The sequence below is a fragment of the Physeter macrocephalus genome, chromosome 4, assembly GCF_002837175.3.
Source record: "Physeter macrocephalus isolate SW-GA chromosome 4, ASM283717v5, whole genome shotgun sequence".
Taxonomy (NCBI): Eukaryota; Metazoa; Chordata; class Mammalia; order Artiodactyla; family Physeteridae; genus Physeter; species Physeter macrocephalus.
In genome coordinates, this window is record NC_041217.1 from 16439719 (window position 1) to 16463936 (window position 24218).

The 24218-nt window shown below is 37.6% G+C and overlaps 1 protein-coding gene across 4 annotated transcripts in view; it reads right to left on the bottom strand.

The window, feature by feature from the left end:
- The window catches only part of GPATCH2 (G-patch domain containing 2), a 213088-nt gene that overhangs the window by 31701 nt on the left and 157169 nt on the right, over window positions 1–24218 (bottom strand). The window contains exon 10 of one of the 4 annotated variants that reach the window (XM_028488335.1): window positions 3023–3900. The exons of 1 other annotated variant lie outside the window; for it this stretch is intronic. In XM_028488335.1, the coding sequence (XP_028344136.1) occupies window positions 3866–3900 (35 nt within the window). In that variant the 3' untranslated portion in view covers window positions 3023–3865. Of the gene's footprint in view, window positions 1–3022; window positions 3901–8423; window positions 12288–24218 lie in introns of those variants that run through there. 2 more of the 4 variants (XM_055084022.1, XM_007126123.4) reach the window with 2 other exon arrangements.

Here is a 24218-nt window from a genome sequence, read left to right on the forward strand (position 1 = left end):
GCCGCTCCGTGGCATGTGGGATCTTCCCAGACCGGGGCACGAACCGCTGTCCCCTGCATCGGCAGGCGGACTCTCAACCACTGCGCCACTAGGGAAGCCCTATTTTTAGTTTTTGAAGGAACCTCCATACTGTTCTCCATAGTGGCTGCACCAATTTACATTCCTTCCAACAGTGTAGGAGGGTTTGCTTTTCTCCACATCCCAATACAGCGTTTTAGACATAGTGGGTTTTTTCCCTCCAACTTAAAAAACAAACAAACATATGTAAGTAGGGCTGGTAGTTACCAACGTGCACTATTACACCATAACAATATTTATAGCTGGCATCCATTCAGATCAGATGGGTATACACTCTCATTGTCCAGTGCCTGTGCCAGTCTTATTATGAAATATTTAAATATAATTTCTGAATATTTGTTGGATTTCTCCAAAAAGATTACAAGTCCCCTGTGGCTGTGAGTACACTATGAAATTCTTATGAGTCTTCACAGTACCCAGCTCAGTGATAAGCATATGGTAGATGCTCCATAAATACTTAGCAAGTGGCATATAATTAGATGGTAGGAAGTAGACAGAGTCTGCCTTGGCAGAATATGACTGTCATTGGTCTCATTTCGCTCTGTAACGAGTAGTTTTCCTAGCCTAATGACCTGTGAGGTACTTTGGTTATTTTCACAGCTGCAAAAGTCAGATTAAAGAATAGACCCGGAAACGGTCACAGCCCAACCCTGTGCTATTCATCAACAAAAGAGTGGATGCAGGCCAGTGCCCAGTGTGAAGAGGCACCAAAACCCTGTCCTGGTCCCACCCACTGCCAGCGTGGTTTGAAAGTGGAGAGAGATTAGATTCTCAGGTGTGTTAGAATATTACTGCCCATCACCCACAAGCTGGACTGAGTTACAGTCTTTGACAGATTCACAAAGGGCTTCAATGAATTCAGACTGAGATTTCCTAAGAGTTCTTCCTTTGATTAGTTTACTGTTTTCCATTAAAACAGATGCCTTTCCGTTTCCTTTTACTCAAGTACCATTTTCCTTTTTAAAAAAATTCAAAACCAACCAAACCATACTTTTCCCATTCTAGAACTACAGGGTAATTCTTGAAATCATTCTATTTCTTCTGGATGTTTGTGTCTTTAGAATATTTTTGAGATGATTAGACCCCCCTCTGTGGTCATTATTTAGCAAACTCTCCATTATTCCTTGCCTATATTTTTCTTAAAGTCAGTCCCTTCAGCCTTTAATCATTTGTCTCGAATTTTTCTGAACCCGTTCCAATTCTTCAAACTGTATATGTAGTTAAGGTCACTACGCTGAACCCCAGTTCTTTAAAAGAAAAAAAATCACTTTCTTCTTCATTGTTCTGGGAAATCATGCATAATCTGTTGTCCAAGGTCATGTTGTCAAGTTAGTGTTATCCTGTATCTATGATTAGGAGCCTGACATGTCACGAGACATGTACCAGGAGATGTTGTCAAATGTTACTTATACGGACCACGCAGACTTTGACTTTGTGGTTACTGAGGCTTGGGGTGGGCAAGTACGCCTGTGCATTATTATGATACTTTTATCAAGTACATTAACAGCAGAAAGAAGTTAAAGGGAAAATAAAGTACTTAAGGAAAATAAAAGTTTTCAAAACTTGATACAATACAAACGCTGTTTGCATTTAAACGCTGGTTTGAATATTAATTCTTTTAAGTAAAATTTTATTCGATGTTAACTTAAAGTGTAATTTACCTATAAGCAATAACATTGCATATCCTTAAGTATTAGCTAATTTGGACTTGCTGCTGGTTTAGGGGTGATTTTTTTCCCCATTAATATGCATTCTCGAAGTTGATTGTCATCTAATCTTTATAACTGAGAAGGAGCAACAGAGGTACTGATACCTTTCTGTGAAGTTCTCAGGAAAACTTCGTGAGAATTCCCCAGCACAGAGTAGGCACTCAGAAACATCAACTCCTCTTCCCGAATAACCACTTCTTTTTATAAATCTGGATACAAAATCCAGAGCCGTGTTAGGTGAGTGTCTTGAACCAGTAATGGATGGACCAAATATGAATCCAAGTCTTCTAACTCCTGGTCCAGCACTGCTTCTGCTGTATTCCCTGCTTCTGTGTCCCAGATATAAAAGGCAAGCAAACCACCAGGACTAAAGAGTTGTTCTCTGTCCTCTACCTTTTTCCTGTTTTTTTTTTTTTTTTTTAAATTTTTTAGTTGCTTCCTTCCTATAGAGGAGGGTCTGGAGCTCCTGTCTGATAGCCTAGAACGGGGCAGCTGCTGGTCCCAAGGGAACCATCTTAGCAGTGACAGCTATGTCCTCCCAAGAACCGACAGCAGAACTTGGTAGCCTGAGAGTGTGATAAGCAAGCAGCTATAGATGGGATACAAAGACTGAAGGAAGTGACATAATAATTTACAGATTTGCCATGCTCTCCTCTGCTCTGTGACACATACAAATTGTAAAACAGCTCGAAGAGAAATATCATATGTTATATATTCATTAACATATTTGAAAAGTAAAGTGATATTCAGAATTCTTCTCCAGTCTTATGAGAGTGCCTTGAAGTAATGAGCCTCCGTTATTGATAGGAATTACTGGGTTAGAATTTGGTAGAGTTGGGCTCAATGAAAAAAAAAAAGAAAAATGAGGCCAAGTCATTTAGAATACTCCATTGCCACAAAATGGAACTTTATTAAAGCATCATAAGGTGTAATAGTTCCTCTAAAACTATAAATTTTTAGATAATTGCACAATCAGAGAAAATTCTATTGGTCAAGTTATGGTAGTACTTTTCAGTGTTTTATAATACATTTACATTTTAGCCAATATCCTGCAGAAAATTAGTATTATTTGGAAATAACAGAAACCTTAACTTGTACAAAAAGAGAACATTTATTATAAGATAAAGGAGTGTCTTATGGGACTGGGGATAAGCCCGCAGAAAAGAATTACAACCATGGTCCAATGCACAGGGGTCCTGTATTAACCTGGACAGGCTGTTATTTTAGCTCCTGTCTCCTAATACAAAAATCTAAAAACTGGACAATTAACTGTCATTATGATTTTAGATTTGCTTTATCTGAATCTATGATGGCTATTTAATAAACACTGGCTTAAACACTTCAGCTTTTACTTTTTCCCTCTGTTAAGTATTTAATGATCTGTAAATAAGCACTTGAGAAAATGCTACCTAAAGGGACCCTGTGCTCTTTTACAACATGAAAAAGCTTTGTGTAATGTGAATGATTCGCCCTCTGATATATATGTTTGCTCATAAGATGTTTAGACCCACGTGGTAAGCATCCTGCCCAATAACGTAAGAGGCTTGTTCCACGCAAAGAGATGTCACATTCTCCTACAGAAAAGGGTTGCTTTCTCCACCTCCCCGGTAATGGTCCTCTGGTCTTTTTTGGAGAGAACATCTAGCAAGCTTAAACCAGGATCCAGGGCTGTGGGAAACCTAGACATTTTTCTTTACCTCATTCTTTACCTCATTTACCTACTGACTTCCTCTGCTGCCCAGCCAACGGCTTCTTCATTCAAGAGACCAGTTATACCAAGTCCAGAATGAAATCTATTAGTTCTAATTCCAAATTCCTGGGAATTGTCTTAGGGAGAGGGTGGGAGGGTGGTGATGTTGAGAACATTTACCAGGAGAAGAGAGCTGGGGCAGATGAGCCAGCAGGGTCCACCATAGAAGGCTGGGCTTGGATGTGGGCAAAGGTTTGGAGATTACCTCATCTGGTTCTTCTAGGACAGTCTTTCTCAACTGCATACTCAGCCTCAGGTATCTTTCTGAGAGTGGAGTTTTCTCAACTTTTTAAAGTCCTTTCCTGGTGATCCCTATGCACTCTGAAGTTTAGCACTGTTTCAGAATATAGTCTTGAAAAGATTCTGTGAAAAGACAGAATTTCAAATTAAGCATCTCAAGCAAGAGGTCTAAGGCATTTGTCATAGCATTAGTATTACTCCTGGGCCAACGGCCCTCTCACTGGGTTCTGTATCTCCCAGTTCTGTGAGATCAGTAGCATATACTAGAGCCATGGTAGGTTCCAAAGGCCTTGATGGGCATGGCCAATGGTTCCTGGAAAATTTTCAGTCAGCTGGTAAGAAATTGAGTGCAGGCGGTGGTTAAATTCTGTATTTTTATTGTTTATAGGTTCTAGTCGAATGGATTTTTAAAAAACTTATTATTTGGAGTCGTAGCAGAAGTTTATTATTAAGGGTATGCCCATCAATGGTTATGAAATTAGGAAGATTGTTTAATATCACTTGTCTTTATTGGGAACTGTTAGCAAAGTAAAAATACAGTAACACTTCTGACCTTCTCCCCTCAACCAGAAGAGCAAACAAACAAGGACAATTTATCACTTTATTAGAAACTAGAAAAGAAATGGTACCTAATTTAGAGCACCTACTATTTGCCAGACACTGCTAGGGTGTATTGTGTGCATTATTACATTTAACCCTCATAACTCAATGAGGTAGCTATTATTATTTCTTACTTCGGCAAAAAAGGGTGAAACTTGTGAGATTAGCCTCAAAAAATACAGAAGGCATTAGGGCTGGGCACTGAATCTAGTTTGGAATAATTCCAATGCCTGAGCCTTTTATGTCATATAATGTCAACATAACAGAAGCAGCTGTGGGTAAAAATGAACCCTCCTTGTTTCTAGTCAAACCCTGTCATTCTTCAAGGAGCAGCTCCAATCCCACCACTTCATGCAGCCCTTCCCTGGCATTCCTTAGAATTTTTTTCTTGGCTCAAGTCATTTAATACTTATAAACATATTTTTATCATTTTTTTTCACATTTTAGTATTTCTGAAATTGGGATGGAGGCATCTTGCCAGGGGTAGAGGATCATAGTTTGCCAGTGCTTTTTTTCTTCTTTCTCAATGATACATAAAATTAAGGTGCCTCTTAAACTTGATGGCATCTTAGACTCAATGAAATATGGTAGATGTTGCTTTGATATTTAACGGTCTGGACGTGTCATATTTAGATTATGTAAAAATAGTATAACCACAGCATAAATAACTATGGCAGAACTAGTGCTCGCAAATATCCACATGCTTCCCTACTTCCAGCAGCTTCCCTGAAATCCAGTTGGGCCCGTGTGACCAAATCTGGCCAATGGATCCTGAACAGTGACACGTCTCACCCCGGGCCAAGGCAGTTAAGTGCTGTTGTGCTTCTTCTATCTCTCTGTCCCTGCCACAGCAAACTTAGGAGCCAGTAGATATTAAACACTTATTTAACAGATTTACGGTAACATATACTCACGTGACAAGTGGACCATGAAGCCGCCTTCTGCTTTATATACCTGACATTTTAAGTAGCAGCCCTGGGGTGCGGCCCCTTGTTCCTTTTCCTCTCCACGAACTTCATTATGGGTGAGCTCAGCTAAACTTCTACAGGCAACATTCCTTTATAATAAAAGGGTCTGGGGATGGGGGGAGAAATAACCTTAGAAAGAGGAACACAGGAGAAAGCACCGGATTTCTAGTATCTAAAGTAAAGTTCAAAATGTAAGGCTCTTCCTCCAAACTGGAAATATTTTCAGCCTAGGCCCACTTGCTCTTTGAGAAGACTTCAGGACTGACAAATCTCTAGAACAACATAACTCTCCAGTTCTCATCCTTTTCAGAATGCAATTCTGAATTTACTTTTTGTATTGTCTCGGGACAATCCTGTTTGTGAATATGCCTCACGGTATCAACCTGAATTTCCTGGATCTGAAAAAAGTGAAGAGAAGAGAAAGACTATTTGCTTTTATGTAATCAGATTCTCTGGAATTTAATCCTATATCCTATTTATGGCTGAGCCAGCCATTCAAAATTAAAATGAACCTTTCATCCATGTGTATCATAAATGGGCATTTATCAGGATTATTTGATTTTGCAATCCATCTGAATACGTAACCTCAATTTGTTTTCTTTCCGTTTCACTATGTAATTACCATGCAACAATAACAAAAGTGACATGTTTGAAGAACAGATAAAATGCTGTAAATTGGCCAGTAATGGTGATATTTCCTCATCTTCTGAAAAACCCATTTATTCTCTCTCTCAACAAATCAAGGCATTGTCAGCCCATCCTCTTCGCGTGGCCAGAGGGGCTCCACCAATTTCTAGATGTAAGCGAGTCCTGGAATGCAGATGAGGGCGACTAACCAAGGCTTTCAGCGCAGGCAGCTGGTTTTTGCTTGCCTCAATTTCTAAATCATCCATAATGGGGCCAAGACCTCCCAAGCACTAAAAAGAGCGAGCTGACATGCTGGACAAACTGTTAATTTTTTCCTGAAGAAGCTGCTATATTGCACATCTGTCACTGCGGCGCGCACACAATTACTCAGTGAGCGGGGGAAAAAGAATCCGCAGCTTGTTTCTAGCTGAGTTGTTAAGGGACATAATGGAAAAACACAACGGGACAGGAGTCAAATCACGCGGGTTTCCTGTGTGCTCGTGATTGTTGCCTCGTTTTGGAAGGCTGTCCCGTGATATTAAAATAGGGGAAGTAGACGAACATGTGTGGAAAGAAATCAGGAGTGATGCAGTTAAAGGTGAGGTGTATAAAGATGCGGGAGGGGCAAGAACCAAGCCTTACAGATTCCGGACCACACTGCTGACTGTTGAGAGCCTACAGACACGACGGTCGTTGTTTTACAAATATTGTGGTTTTGTACTTGAAATTTCACAATTTTAATGTGCGCAGTAAAGTGCTTCACATGCACTTAGACAATGGTTTTGTAAACTCTGTACCTCCTACCTGCAACCTGGATTATCTATAGTTTCCATAATCAATTATAGCCATCAACAAAGAACTTTAGAATTAGATTAGCCACACAGGTTTCTAATGGAAACTTAATTCCACGCCCACCTCCCCAACTCATTTGCTCATCAAAACTATGAAATTCTGGCGTTTGAAGAAATTCACTTCAATAAGCGATATAAGAATTTGTATATATACATACTTATATATATAAAATATATATGTATTAAGTATATAATGAACTCACATACTACTTTAAGTATATAATGAGCTCGTATACTATTATTTCTCATCCTTTCTGCTTTTATTAAAAAATGCTGCCTTTAGGAAGAAATAAACATTTCCTTGAAATTTAATAGGAAGATAAAAACAGGTAGAAAATAGGTTTGATTGTTCTTTTTGCTTGGGATGCTATCATAATACAGTCTTGTCTTTACCATCTTAGAGCTGAAACATCAAGTATTATACACTTGATGTATAATTTAAAATGCTAGTAATTTATTTTGAGTATTCAAACTAAGGAAAAGAAACAACTAAAGAAACACAAAAATTGCCTTCAATTGTTACCTAACTTCATCCTCGAAAGATTAAAGAGTAAACACGGGACATTCTGATACTGCAACAGGAATGAGGTCGGTGAATCTGAGAATGATTTAAACTCTCTGACAATTCAAAGAAGGAAGACAACTCTAATGTACAGATAAAACCAAAAGTGGCAATAGTAGATCGTACGCCTGGTAGTTAATGGCACTGACTCGCTAGAGACAAATCTGGATCTACGTAAAATGTCAGGTGTGTAAAGTAATGAGTCTTTGCCTAGTAGGAACCCAGCAGAAGGAACCTTCATGGTCCACTTGTCAGTTGAGTATATATTACTGCAAGCCTGTTAAATAAATGAGTATTTAATACCTATTGGATTAAAAAAAAAATCCACATACTCTAGTAACTCACAACTCAGTTTTTTGGGAGAAAAGAAAATTTTATCAACATAGTGAGATGCTGTCCTACAGCCAACGGAGCTCAATGTTGTAATGAGTATTATAAAATATTTTAAAAATCCAGGCAGGTTTCTGAGAGGTACAATTTCCCAGAAGGAAATGGAGGGACTGTAACACATATGGTCCTGATGGATATTTCAAGTGTCAGAGAGAATTTGCACTCGCTACTTTAGAATCAGAATCTCTGAGTGGAAAGAGACCCTAAGCTGGTTAGTCTAGCCCAGTTTCAGAGAAAACAAACAAAACCAGGAAAATGTAGTAGAACAGGTCACAATCAGCTGTGAATAAATGAAATCAAATATATTTACCAATTTTTTTTCTCTAAAATTTTTTGGAAAATGTTGACATTTTCCAGGGCTTAAAGATTAACAATGAATTTAACTGCACTGTTTGATGTTGTCAATGGGTAGTAATTAAAAAAAAAAAAATTAAAGTCCTTTCAACTCTATTTTTTATTACTTTTAGAAGGAAACATTTAAAGCACAAAGACAATGACTGCTTATAAATAACATTCTCAAACATTGTGTTTATTCTTTCATTCTTTGTTGTACTATTAATATACCTTTCTACTAAAAGAAAAAAAATCCAAAATATTCTTTGCTAAACAACTTCATTTTACAATACCAATTTAGGTCACTTTTTTTTTTTTTTAGAAAGACAGAGTACAGGAGGAAATGGTTTTAAAAGGCATGTCAACAGTGATTTTTCTCTTTCATGAAATATCTGCTCAAAATGAAAATATATTGAAGAGAAGCAATTGTCAGTTCGATTAATTGCAAGAATATCAATTCACAATGCGAAAATAAGAATATTAATAAAATGCAATTATTTTGCCATCATGTCTGTATATAGCACACATATGTGCCCTGTAAACATACCTATATGTATATATTAGGCATATCTTTAACCCTACTTGTCTTAACTTCTGTTTGATAGCAACAGTGTGTGTTATAAAATCTATGTTTTAAAATGCTGAGACCAGTTAATTGGTAAATTTTAGTTAGCAATGGATTTTCTTTTAAAGGGGTACCATATAATTAAAAAATAAAAGCAAATAAATTTGAGGGGGGAACATAGCCTTAAAAATTGTATTTGGGGAGAAAGAAGGAAAAAAGGAGGAAGGAGGGAAGGAAGGAAGGAAGGAAAGAAGGAAGGAAGGAAGGAAGGAAGGAAATGACCCCAACACACAATCTGGTTAATATCAAGTATAACACGTATATAAAGGCAAAAAGTTGAAGTGCTAATGTAGCCACACTCACCCTCTCTCGGCTACTGCTGGGACTGGATAATTTGGATAGTAGTGGAAGAGACCAATGTACTCTCTAAAATTTTTAGTACAAGCAATTAATTTGATATGAAGCTTTAGATACTGTAGAAGAGTTGGCTTTATGAAGAAGAGAAAAATCTAACCACCTTTTTAAGGAGATATGATTGATACATTCTAAAGGATGAATTCCTTTGGATGCTTTGGGTTCTATGGGCATAGGAACTGGTAAAAATTAACTATAAGTCTCTATAAAACATAAATTAGTGAACTTCATATCTTAAAAGATATTCAACTTGCATTACAAATTGCATTTTTCAATTGGGTTTATTTCTCCGATTCAGTTCAGGTCCAAGGAGAACTTCAGGTGTGCATTGATTTTTCTTAAATTTCACTGAAAGGTGAAGGGATGTATGTGCTCCTGGTGCATGTCTGTGTGAGGGCAGGGGGGATGCTTGGGATGTAGCCACCTCTCTGCTTTGAGTACTGATTCACGGATTCTGTATAGTTAAACACTTCCATAGGATAAGAGATGTTTGAAATCCTCTGTGAGTCACAGAGAGGGCACTAGATGTCAAGATGGAGACCTTTCTTCTATCAGGGGAAAATATAAAGATGACTTGTTTTGGGGGGGGTGAGTTAGAGAGCACCCAAGCTCAGTGATATCTTAGAGAAGGTTTGCTTCAGAAGGTTGGTAGTCCAGGAGGACAAGAAAAAGTATTCATACAGCTGCAATATTTAGTTAAGGAGTTCCCCCGTGCCAGCTGGTATATATGGTCTGTTCTTCTTCACTGTGAGGGTTAGAACATGGTAAAGGGAAAAAGAACGGTCAAGTCCTTAGGAATTTAGGACCAGTCAGTCTCACAATAATCTCATTGTGTGTTATCGGTGGCTCCACATTTGGCTTTTCAAAATTCTAGGATTTTAGAAGATCTTCAGGCAATGGAATTAAACAAACAAACAAACAAACAAAAAGAAACTTCTGAACAGATCCTAGAGCACTGTATACTACCATAAAGAAGTTTTAAACTGGAATATAGACAATTTTACCCCTTACATAGATAGAAAGAGTAGTCAACAAAAACCTTTTTTTAAAAATGTGGAATTTCCAGGTAACAAACTTGTAGAAAAGAATCATACAACAAGGTTACTTCATCCAATAAGAATGCTCACCTGCTGGCCTAAGAAGAGCATAAGAGCAACTCACCTGGTAGTCTGTAGTCCCCTAACCAACTTGTCCTTTTACCACAATACTCCTAGGAAAGAAGATAATTCTTAAAAGGAACGCGTCCTTAAAAGGAAATCTGGCAAACCATTAGGCCTTTCAAATAGCAGGCTGAACTTCCTCTCCCTAACTGGCAGTATTTTCTTTCGGGGACCACCTGGGACAGGTCTATTACATGCACAAACCTCCTCTTTCCCCCTTTAAAAACTCTTGGGGATTGACAAATTTCCAAAAGCCTATTAGACAGGAGCCCAGAGGAATTTTATCACAGTAAAACTACTCTGTATGATACCATAATGATGCAGACATGTCATTATATGTTTGTCCAAGCCCATAGAATGTTCAATACCAAGAGTGAACTGAAAGACTAACTGTGGACTTTGGGTGATTTTGATGTATCAACGTAGGTTCATCAATTGTAACAATGTCCCACTCTGGTGAGGGAAGTTGATAACAGGGGAGGCTGTGCGAGCGTGGGAGCAGGGGATTTATGAGAAATCTCTGTACCTTCCCCATAATTTTGCTGTGAACCTAAAACTGCTCTAGAAAAGCAAAGGTTTAAAAAAATAAAAACATTAGAAGGGTGATTCATGTGAGTTATCTTGGCCTTCACTCAACCAACAAAGGCCATTATAAAGAGAATATTATTATTAGTCCTTAATAATGAAGATAACTAATCAACATCTAAACCAAGAGCAATTTAGAATCTCTGACGTTAGGAAGCAGATGATTCAGCTATAACAATACGAGGCACAAAGTGAAAATGACTTGTTTTGCTTGGTTTGAAGGTAACTGCTTAGATGTTAGAAAGGGCAAATCAGTACCATTCATTTTTTATTCACCTTGTATATGGGCTGGACCATTGCCAGAAATCTGAATTCTTGGGAGAGCCACTTAAATCTTCGAATAAATTGAGTCGATATTCTAACTTACTCTGATGGTTAAAATTTAAAATCAGTTTACTATAGTTGAGTTGATCTTAAAAAAATATCAACCTTTGGGAAGAAAGAGGTAGAAGGAAGTCTAGATTCATGGAATTTACAGTTCAGTCATGGTGAATTTAAAAAATATTTTCCTTTCCATAATTATTTTATGTTCTAAATGAGGTAAAATTTATAAAATCTGCATTAAAGTCATGTTGAGGGCACTCTGGTGATGACAACGATGAGGTTTATTTTTGTCGACATGTCAGAGGGAAACATGAATTGCTGTTTCTCAACTGTGAACTTCATACTACACTGTCCAAGGATAGACAACGGGTGTCACCGTGTTAGAGAATCCTAACAAAAAAGCCATATGCAAGGAATATGAAATTGGCCAGCCTTTCAAACAAAGATGTGCTCAGGACTTCACTGATGTGATGATAGGTGTTTTCGGTTACAACAGACAGGGCTGATGTGAAACACAATCCTTTCCGGCTAATCCCATTTTAGAAACGTGGGGGTGCTCAGTTGCCAGGGCATCGAGCACCCACATGAATGAATCAGGCTAAAGCAGTAGAAATTATTGACATACAAGATCAAAATAAATAAGAGAAATTGAGCTGTTCTTTACACCTAGAATGTAAATCGCGGAATATTTTTAAAAGGTAAAGGTTTTTACTTTAGCACCATGAATTGTGATGAAATCCCATTTCTATCACTGTGGCAGAACTGTATGCAGCTAGGAAGCTAGAGTGACAAGTTTGAGGCTTTGATGTTAGATTTCGGCTTCAAAAATAGAAGCTATGTTGTAATTTTAGAACAATGGGATACATAGAGCAAACACAACTGGCAAAACATCTCTTCTTTGCTTTTCTTCTTAGGCGGATTTTCCTGAATTGGAGGCAGTGGTTGTGGGGATGCTTTTTGGTAGAGGAAATCCAAGTCCTAATCCTTTTGGCCTCTGCATGGCTTGAATCGGCTCAGCGATCCCCTTCCCATCTCGTCCGAGACCTGACCCAGGTGTCCAGCCCATATTCTGGAGCATTCGATTTCCAATGTTGTTTTCTAGGATTGGCTGGGCGTTTTCTCCTACAAATCCTGAAATTAGAAAATGACAAAAACAAACAAACAAACCCCCAAACCACTGTTATTTATGAACACAAGTGAAGAGCCTCTTAGGCTAAGAAAACCACATTTTCCTAAGTTTTTCTTTCAACCAGGTACCCGGGAGGGTTGTTGATTCACCTTTGGATAAGGAGCTTGCTGTAGTAGAGGGATCAATGAGAAAAGGGCCTTGGTTAGTTTCAGCTCTACCACTTAGTAGCTGATTAAGTTATTTAACCTCTTTGGGCTTCTGACTTCTCATCTGTAAAACAGGCATAACACAAAGCCATCAAAACTCAACTACCAGGTCATACCTTGTGGTCACTCTTCCCTGACAATTAAAAAAGTGATCATCAAGCAACTAACATTAGAGATTGTGTAGGAAGACAAGGCGTGAAAGTATTTTATTTTATTTTTTTTTTGTGGTATGCGGGCCTCCCTCTGCTGTGGCCTCTCCCGTTGCGGAGCACAGGCTCCGGACGCGCAGGCCCAGCGGCCATGGCTCACAGGCCCAGCCGCTCCTCGGCACGTGGGATCTTCCCGGACCGGGGCGCGAACCCGGTTCCCCTGCATCGGCAGGCGGACGCGCAACCACTGCGCCACCAGGGAAGCCCGTGAAAGTATTTTAAAACCACCTTTGTTTTAGTGAGAACATAGTACGGTCTCCTGTAACGGGGCTTCCCCAAAAGTCTGTTGTAGAACTTTGAAGGATACAGTATTTGCCCACCATTCCGTCCTGAGGGCTCCAGGGATAAAGACCTTTCCAAAGGTCTGCAGGATGCCTGTGGCATACCAGCTCAGTCCTGGGTCCAGCATGTTTCTGCTCTGAAATGTGGGCTATGTTTTCCTAGACAGTCTGAGGGTTGAAATGAGCAGTTGTTGACAAAATCACTCACTACTCTCCAAGGCTTGTGAGTCAGATGTCTCTTTGGTACCAACCCACGTGCTCCCTGCACCCCTTTCTCTTTATCATCCATCTTTCCTCCCTGATGTGGGATTATGACAGCACCTTCTACCTCGCCTCACCCCCCCAAAATTGGGATTCTCTGTCCTACTTCTCTAAGACTGTGTTTAGGATGGTGATACAAGGCACAGGAGGCTCCTTAAGCACCAGTAACAATAACAAAAAATATTATCTATGGGACCGCAGTATATAGAGTTCTATTTCTTGACCTGGGCGGTGGCTACACTAATGGCCAATTTATTATTGTGTTTTAAAACTGTATCTACACATTTCGATGTATTCTCTGGTATATGTATCTCACGGTAAAAAAATAAAATAATAATAAAGAAAAGAAATGTCAGGGTTGAACTAACAGTATATTTAATCTGGTAATTTGTATCTGGCTTTCTGGGGAATAGCGAGTGGGTTGTTCCTTGTGATTCTAACTTACAGAAGGAAATTGCAAATAGAGATGAGTTTTATAATTTTATAACCGAAACTGATGAGTTTTATAAGTGAAACTATAATCATCAGTTGATTTTTGCAAGACCTTTACCAAACATTTTGATATTCTCAATCTTCAGTACATTTTCTGACTGAGAATAGAATACACTGTTGCCATTTGCTGACTTCATTACAGGGAGTGAGAACTGGGTTACCACAATAATGAGTTGGTTTTGGATTTGTCAAATTGGTTCTTAGCTCATTGAAACAAGTATCTTAACATGTAATAGAAAAAACCGGGCTTCCCTGGTGGCGCAGTGGTTAAGAATCCGCCTGCCAATGCAAGGGGCACGGGTTCGAGCCCTGGTCCGGGAAGATCCCACATGCCGCGGAGCAACTAAGCCCGTGCACCACAACTACTGAGCCTGCGCTCTAGACCCAGCGAGCCACAACTACTGAAGCCCGTGCACCTAGAGCCCATGCTCTGCAACAAGAGAAGCCACGACAATGGGAAGCCCGCGCACCGCAACGAAGAGTAGCCCCCGCTCGCCGCAACTAGAGAAAACCTGCGCACAGCAACGAAGACCCAACACAGCCAAAAAACAAACAAGTAAATAAATAAATTTATAAAAAGAAAAAGGAAAAGAGAAAAAGAAACAACCTTCAACTGTGAACGGCTCGAATGGCTGACAAAGGCAAAATATACATACACAGAGATTTTACGTATATATTTAAACTACATAAAAATATACATATAAATACATATAAAATATAAAACATGGAACTCTTAATTACCAAACAAAACAAAGAGAAGCGTTTTGTCAGAACTCTTGTTTAATATAATAACAAAAAGGCAATAAAGTTTTTCTTAAAGTTTTTACTTTGAAATTATGATAACGGTGACAACAAAGACAGACCACCAAGGCATCTAACTGCCTTCCGAACAGCTGCTGCTCAGGTGTGTCCAGTTAAATGGTGTACTAGCATTTTGTCTTATATCCCTAATTTTTTAGTGATCACCACGAATTAATTTAATTCCATCTATAAGCTAAGATCAGATCAGAGGGCTAATGCTGCTTTAGGTTACACATCTATTTAATCATATTTTCAATACAAGAGCTTTCAAAGGTTCAGGTTTAAAATTTAATATTTAAGAAAAAATATGAGGTCAATTTAAAACATCTCTGCACAAATTGCTAAATTGCGGTCAATTCTCAGTTCTGAAGTGAATAGTAAATAACTGATTCACTCTTGTAATTTTAAAATGTTGGCGTTTCAAGCATGGTGGCCTAGCAGTGGCCACCCTATTCCTCCCATGTTTTTTTGTCTATATTTTTAATTGAAGTATAGTTGATTTACAAGGTTGTGTTAGTTTCCGGTGTACAGCAAAGTGATGCAGTAATACATACATATATATACATATATGTATACACACATATATATATATTTTAAATATTCTTTTCCATTATGGTTTATTATAGGATATTGAATATAGTTCCCTGCACTATACAGTAGGACCTTGTTTATCTATTTTATAAATAGTTGTGTGTATCTGCTAATCCCAAATTCCTATTTTATCCCTCCCCCCGCATCCTATTTCCCCTTTGGTAACCATAAATTCATGCCTGGTTTTTATACAGGCAGAAAAGAATCCATTCGCTCTCTTTTTAATGCTGGTTTCATTTCTCTTCGTAACAAAAAATAAAATAAAGCGTTATCTTTACAGTAAAAAAAAAAGAATATTTAATTTCTCAAATGTTAAATCTTTCCACATTGAAACAAAGATCCCAGAAACAAACAAAAAACGATGGCTTTTCTATACAACTTAAAAAAAAAAAGACAACAGATACTTCACTTTTCATGGGAAATGATTCTAGAGTGAGATCTACTATTGGTCACTCATCCTCTTTTATGAGATTAAGACACGGGAGTGGAACAGCTCAGTCTCAGCACAGCATCCGACAACCATAATTTCCTTTTCTTTTGTTCCTAGCAGTGCTAAAGCCTTTAAGTCCTTTCCTGGGAGGCTCTCCTCCCGCTCGGGCAATTTTAGCAATACAGAGCCTCCTAACCGTTCCGCAACCTCCTACTCCCAGCCCCCTTTATGCTGGATCTTATATCTATTACAGCTGAGTCGGTCCTTTCCCCTCAAATCTTCCAAAGTGTATTGTGGATGGTAGTTCACTGGTGTAATTGGCTCAAGAGATGAAAATCTTGTATCGGTCTCTCTTAGCTGCTAATCTATCCAGCTGACTGCAAGCCTAATTGGCACCTTGTTTAGTAATTTGGCTCCTAAAGTGTTGCATTGATGTTGGATAAACAGCCAGTGGAAGGGGAGGTGACACATGCTGCTTCCCACATAACAGCTAGTGCATTGCTTCAGTCCCGACCCTGTATTCAGAAGCCTTTTAATGGTTTATGCTCATTCTTTCTTCCCATCCATCCTCTTTCCCCATTACTTTACTAGCCAGCTGAAGGGCAGGATTATTGTTACTATTATATGTGATGTTATTAGAATTGCAATTTATAATACTGTCCTCTGTTCTCAGTAACTAATTTAGGGACATGGGTTTTTGATTGCTGTTAAGAAAAGAAACAGCATTGAGCACAGTTTGGGATGTGAGAAAGTGGTAGGTGTTACTGTTTTTGGTCAAATGTTTTAATTATTTCTTAATATAGAAAAGCCTAATTCAGACCATTCTACATTTTATCTGCAATATTTCAGACATTTTTCATGGGAATTTTGTTAAATAAAATCAGTTCAAATCGATAATTGCTTAAAAATACAAGCCACTTTTTAGAAAATGAAATGTAAAACTAGTTTCTTGGTTTTTTTAAAAAAATAAATAAGTAAATAAATAAATTGGCTGTGTTGGGTCTTCCTTGCTGCAGGCGGGCTTTCCCTAGTTGCAGTGAGTGGGGGTTACTCTTCGTTGTGGTGCGTGGGCTTCTCATTGCAGCGGCTTCTCTTGTTGCAGAACATGGGCTCTAGGAGAGTGGGCTTCAGTAGCTTTGGCACGCAGTCTCTGTAGTTGTGGCTTGCGGGCTCTAGAGCACAGGCTCAGTAGCTGTGGCGCACGGGCTTAGTTGCTCCGCGGCATGTGGGATCTTTCTGGACCAGGGCTTGAATCCGTGTCCCCCGCATTGGCAGGCAGATTCTTAACCACTGCACCACCAGGGAAGCCGGTTTTTTTTTTTTTTTCTTAAATGATGAAAACTTTGCATAGTAGGGAGTGAAAAACATGGTCAGTATTGGCATGTCTGGAGAAGGGAGTGTTTTGATTAATAGATGTTTTGGTTATACAGAAACATACGTTTTATGGAATGATTGTATATCAAAGAATAGTGTTTTCAGAGAACTAAAGAAATCTTAAAATAAAACTGTATTGTTCTGAAGGCACACAGGGATGTTTGTTTCTATAACATGATCAGGACCATTTATGGTCTACCTACTACGTACCTGGCATGTAGTTTAATTGCTAGGCATGTGACATTCGTTATCTCCATTCCTCCTAACAGTTGTGCAGGGGGAAATTATAATAGGCCTCAGAGAGATGAAGTACTTGACCGTTACCACATCCTAAGCTAAGATTCAAACTTTGGTTAAGCTTACTCTTAAAGCCTACACACTTGCCATTACCTACACTGCCTCCCTATGAGACTTAATGGCAAATAAACAATTTTAGTGGAGACGATGCTCCAAATCATTAAAAAAAATTAATTGGTTTACATGTTAATTGCAATATTAACTTCTCTCAATCTGCATTTGGACAGTATTCAGCATAGTACACACATTGACATACTTGGATAACTTAAAATACAATTGTGCAGCTCTTAGAGATTACCAGTGCTTCTGTAGCCATCATTTCTTTTGAACTTCTGTAGCAACCTGAAAGGTTATTATTGACTCCACTTACAGAAGAAACTGAGGTTTAAAGAGGAAATGCACCTGCCCAAAGTCAACTAGTCGGAAGGTGCCCCAGTTAGAACTTGAATTTAGGACATCTGAGTCTTAATGTTACCCTTTCACTGAATATTGATCTTAAAATATTCTATCACCATTAGTTTCTATTATGTCATTTCTTCTGCCACATTTCCCCAATGACTGAGATTTTAATATATCCATAAATTTCAAACTCCTGGAAAAAAAAACTGCTAAACTAGCATAGCAAGTCTGTTTGAAGAGTGTTTCAACTTTCCTGAAATACCTCAAAATTCCCTTTGTTTGTTATTAACCCAGCTACTCTAGATTTCTTTGGCTGATATTTAAATGACAATTTATGTTTTAGTTGTATTTATTGTAAATAGCATATACTGAATTTTGTTCTTTTATTCATTAAGATAATCCTTGAATTTAATTGATGCATTTACTCCATTTACATTTATTATGATTACTGATATATTTGGATTATTTTTACACTATTACTTAACGCTATTTACCTTGCTTTTTCTATACATTTTTGTTTACTCCTTTCTGGCATCCATTGCTTGCTTATACAGCTTGAAAATTACATACTATATTTCTATTTTTTAATGATTACTTTTAAACGTTAACATGCATACCTGACTTATTATTCCCTCACATTTTATATATTATTGTTGTCCAGAGTTGTAGCTCCATCTTACTTTTATACACCCAGATTAATCCTCTTTATGGTCATTGTCACCATCATCATTATTACTTTTATACATTCAATGTAAGTTTAGCTTTATGCACGTTTAACAATTTCTTTGCTCCCAACTCCTTCTTGATTTTTATTCTTTTTCTTTTTTCATGGATTCCATTTTCTTCTACATGAGTTATTAAATTTAGTAATGAGGGTCTTTACCTGAAAATCTGTTAATTTCATCCTCACTCTTGGGAAATAATTTAACTGGACAGAAAACTCTATGACGATTCGGTTATTTCATCTCACACTTTGAAAATGTTCTCTAATTTTCTGGATTGCACCGTTCTTTTTAAGTTTGTTGCCAGTGTAATTTCATTCCTACGTAGGTTATATCTTTTCTCCTTGGTTGCCCTTAAGTTCTTCTCTTTGTCTTTGGTGTTCTAAAGTTTTATTACAGTGTGTCTAGGTATGACTTTATTTATATTTACAACTTCTTGATAGACTTGTACTTTTTGAACATGAAGATTCAAGTTTTCTTCATTTTAAAAAATTCTGCCATTTTCATTGAATTCTTTCAACATTCTCCTGGAATAGTGCACTTCCCTATTCTTTCTACTTTTTCTGGAAGTTCTATTGTATTAGACATATATTGAACTACATGCTCCTTCAAGTACTCTGGCTATTCTTTTATATTTTCCATATTTTTATCCCTCTGTGCTCCTTTTAGGTAGTTTCTTCAGATCGCTCTTAAAACTCACTGTTTTTTTTTAGCTGTATCTAATGTGCTGTTCCACCCATCCAGTGAGTTTATAATTCTCAAGATATTTTCATAATAAATAAAATAATCTCAAATTTCTACTTGGTTCTTTATCACATCTGTCTTTTCTTTTTTCAGTTATTCCCCTTCGTTTTCAATCTGTTTTAATAACGAATTCTTTTAGTTTTGGTTTGTGAGGTCATTTTCAGTAGGTTTTCATTTGTGGTGGTTCTTGAGACTTGGAGTTGAAGGTGTGTACCTCTAGAGTGGTTTTGCACTTGCTTCAAAGACCAGTTTTTATGCTAATTTTTGGCTTGGTGTCATTTTAAACTAGAAACTCATATGTGAAGGTAGGCTCTTGGTTACAAATCTTCAGAGAGTTTTCTACTTGGAGCCTAGGTGGAAACCAGATTCTTAATTTTCCTGTGCTTGTGGGTTAGTTTTGTTTCTAGTCTGCCCTGTCCTGAGGATAGAGCTTGTCAGACGTTCTGGCTTGATAAGGAGCCTTACACCAGCTCCCCGGCTTGCCTCTCTTTCCACGAGGGCACTAACCAACAAGCCTCAAGGCTTCCAAGACTGGCATAGGCATGGGGGTGCTTGGGACCATTTCTCTCTTTCTTTCCTGCAGTCTCAGCTATGCATCTAAAGGAGATGGTTTCACATATTATTCAGCATGTCCAGGTATTCTGTGGTTTGAGCACTTTCTCATTATTTAGTCTTTCATATTGTCAGGAACAGCAATTATTTTCTATCTAACATGTGTGCTTACCTTCTTAAGTGTTTCTTGTATCATATGACAATGGAGAGCTGTTTAAGACTCTACTGAGACACATGACTGAAAGGTGGTTCATATATCCAAGAGGGAGAGAGTTACATACTTCCTAGGCTTTTGCAATATGTTTAGATATAGTTTGGTTTCAAAATGAATAACAACACCCTCCCCCCCCCAACTAAAGTCTGCCTGTTTTAAAATCCTGGAAGAGATAAGATAATCTACAGCAGTCATACAGATCCAGTGATAAAAGAAAATAAAAATAAAAAATATAGGGGACTTCCCTGGTGGCACAGCGGTTAAGAATCTGCCTGCCAATGCAGGGGACACGGGTTCGATCCCTGGTCCGGGAAGATCCCACATGCCACGGAGCAACTAAGCCCGTGCGCCACCACTACAGAGCCTGTGCTCTAGAGCCCACGAGCCACAACTACTGAGCCCATGCACCACAACTACTGAAGCCCGTGTGCCTAGAGCCTGTGCTCCGCAACAAGAGAAGCCACCGCAATGAGAAGCCCGTGCACTGCAACAAAGAGCCAGCACGGCTGGGAAAAAAAAAAAAAAAAAAAAAAAAGAGGTTAACGTGGTAAATTTAAAATATATAATTATTGATAAGATAAATTTGGACAACTGAAGAGACATAGCACCTTGAAAAGGAGCTTGGTTACATCAAACATTTCCTGATTATGTTCAGTATGACTTAAAAGCACACCTTTTAAAAACCTTCACCCATTACGATTTACAATCTGCCTTTATTGCCTTCAATCTTCATAAAGTTTATTTTATTATTGAAATATCAGTGGGATGCAGAGGAGAAGTCACCGAAAGCTGTGATGTAACCCCTTGCTAAGAACTTGCATGTCCACAAAGACACAGTTACGCTGGAGCAATATCTACACTGAGATATCGAACTTCTAATTTAAAATGTAGAGAAGAAAGTCTACTACTTACGATGAATACTTTCCCTATGATAATATTTCAATAGAAAGCAAAATAGTAACAGCAAATACTAATTGTGGATAACAATGAATTTAGTAATACACAGTGGACAAAACATTTTTTTAAAAATGTGGTAGCCACAATATCTCATTAAACATACTTAAATCTTTTTAGTATCAAATCCTCAGTAAGCTATGACTTCTACCAAAAACACAAGACCATAAGCAACATTGCTGACGGACTTTTAAAAACGTGTTAATAATATTCCTATTTTGCTCACTGCTTTTCTTCACCTTTACAGATGACATTTTTCAAACTATGAAATGCATTCTGCTGGCAAACCTTCTTGCTTCAACAGTTCTCAGATTTATAATAGTAAATCTACATTCTCTGCTACTGAGACATCCACTATCTTTTGGTATGTGACTTTGAATGAGGCAGAGAACAAGCCATCCATTTAAAAATCAATACCTAACCTTATCAATATTCATTTTACTTTGTCAATACAAAATACGAAGGTGAAAGAGCAGTAAATAAGCTAAAGCACTGAAATAAATTCGGTGTTCCTGTCACAATTAATAAACGTTCAACCGATAACACTGCTGGCTAGTCTATAGCCTTACTTAAATTATGCTTCAGTGTTATTGTTACAACAGGGTGAGTAAAATTTTCAATACACTAGCAGGTAAAGATGATCTGATTTTGGGTTATTAATTTCATAGGGAACTTTAAATCTTTAAAAATATTATTTATTATGGATACTGTATATAACTGTTTAGCATCTTAAATTGTTGTATAAACACAGTTTGGGATTATAAAGTGCCTAATTATAGTTTTCTGATAAACTTTTGCTAAATCTTTTCTAAATCTGCTATTTGATGACATAATATTTCATATATAAATCAGAGGGGATCATCAAACAATATTCAGACTGTCAGCCTTTTAACTCTCATTCCTGATTTCAAATCAGAAAGTGTTACCTTCACCTGTCTTTTTCCAGCTTAGATTGAATGTTGACTAAAGGTAGAAGGAACTGTGAAAACACATCTCAATTCAATGTGTTTTCTGGGTGGTCTATAAGGGCCTATAAAATGGCAAGAATAGTTTCTTGAAAATAATTCTACATGCTAACTCAACTTTGGAAGCTTATAAAGATAAGGTTCTTTGTTATGTGATTAACTATATTCCAGAATTTGAAAACTATAATTTTTGGAGACAAGATGATCTAGGATTCATAACCTTATTATCAAGGTGTATTCATGCAAAAGCATTTCTTACTTGAATTTGGAGAATAATCTTCACCTTAGAGTTGATTCATTTGTATTGGAAGATATTCTTTTTAAAACTAAGGATTTTTAAGTAACCTCATTCTCTTTCTCTGTGAGAGGAACGGTTATGCATGGATTGTAAAAATGCATCAAAAATGAGTAACCTAGGGCTTCCCTGGTGGCGCAGTGGTTGCGCGTCCGCCTGCCGATGCAGGGGAACCGGGTTCGCGCCCCGGTCTGGGAGGATCCCACATGCCGCGGAGTGGCTGGGCCCGTGAGCCATGGCCGCTGAGCCTGCGCATCCGGAGCCTGTGCCCCACGACGGGAGAGGCCACAACAGAGGGAGGCCTGCATACCACAAAAAAAAAAAAAAAAAAAAAAAAAAAAAAAAAAAAAGAGTAACCTAATTCTCCTACTCCAATATTATTTGATTAATTACAAAAATGCAGTACATTTCTATGAGTTATGTTCTTTTAGGTAAATAATCTAGTAATAGAATCAAAATCTGGAGTCTTAGGAGAATCACTAAAGTTTTGAAATACAACACTTGGAATATGCTGGTGTAAGCTTATGAATGTTTTAGGCTAAAGTTTAATGTTTATACCCATACGCTGTAAAAATGATTTTCTCTGATTCTGCTGAGTTGTAACATCAAAATCACCCTGTAGAAATAATCACATCATGCTCTCCCCAACCATTATGCATTTTCCTTCGCACTTCACATATGTTCAGAGTGTTAGGACCTGACCCTGATATTCTCTCTTCCTTATTGCTGGCTCTGAGGGGCTTTAGTCACACTCCTAAGATTGTTCTTGTACTATTTCTGCCACCAGTGTTTGAATCATTGAAAGATAAGATAATTCAGGGGACCATTCAACTGGAATGGGAATATTAAAGAATCCTATACCTGCCTTATGAAAGATTTGAGGAACTTATGACATGTATTTGATCTAAAAGTGGCTATATGTTCCTGTATAAAGAGATATATTAGAAGTGTTGTAATGAAAGTTCTGTATTTCTACACAGAAAATTTAGATAAATCTTTTATGGCACTTAAGATACATGATAGTCTATATAAATATAAATAAATTATATAATAGTCTATTTATATATAAATAAAGATATATATATATATAATTGCATAAGACACATGGAATAAGACGGTCTCTACATATATATTCAGAAAGGCCATATGTATGTTATGAAAAGATCATGAGTTTAGGAGTCATGCAGACATTGGCTTGAATCCTCCTTTTCCCCTTCAATCATTCTGCCTTCTTAGGTAGCTAAGAAGACCCTAACACATGTCTGAATCTTCATTTTATGGTGTAAAGTGAATGATAATAACACCTAAGTCATCAAGTTGTTGCAAAGATAAAATAAGGTTTTGGTACATAGTAGGCAGCCAGTAAGTGGTAAATATTATTGTACATGAACACAAGCACATTCTGCACACAGGTATTTCCTATTTCCAAATTCTGAAAATTCAACAAAGTTAGAGGATGAAGATCAGGTATCACACTTGTAACTACGCTTATAACTACAGTTCATAATTTAGCCCTTTATGTGGATGGAACAACTGTATGTGGGTGCTCCAATTTTAAGTTATTCTTTAATTTTTTAGTGCTGAACTATGGGATAGGTCTACTGAATACAGAATTTAAACGTCACCTCTTTTACTTCCTTTGAAATCATCATGTCAAGATATCTGTCTATTCATATCTGTTATCTGTATCTGTATTTTCCCCTTCTCACTGCTTACTCTCCTGTTGAATCTGAATCTTATTTTCATATTCTATAATTAATCTTGGAAAAAATAACTCTTCCTATAAAAGAATTCCTAAATGAAGCTGAGAGAGACAGTTTATAAATATGAATGGTTAGGGACCCCAAGCAATAGGCCACTACTATAATAATAACTTTGTAATTGATCAAGGATCTACATGGAAAGCATTTTCTCATAGTCAGTTTGCTGAATTACAAACCCATACAGTTAATTGTTGTTTGCTCCTGTGCGCGTGTCCACATTTAAGGCCTAGTCGGCTCCCTTATCACAGGTTTTTATCTCTGCTTCCTGCACCACTGCTCTTGCACGAGATCTTGTTTTTTCTATTTAACATCTTTATTGGAGTATAATTCCTTTACAATGTTGTGTTAGTTTCTGCTGTATAACAAAGTGAATCAGCTATACA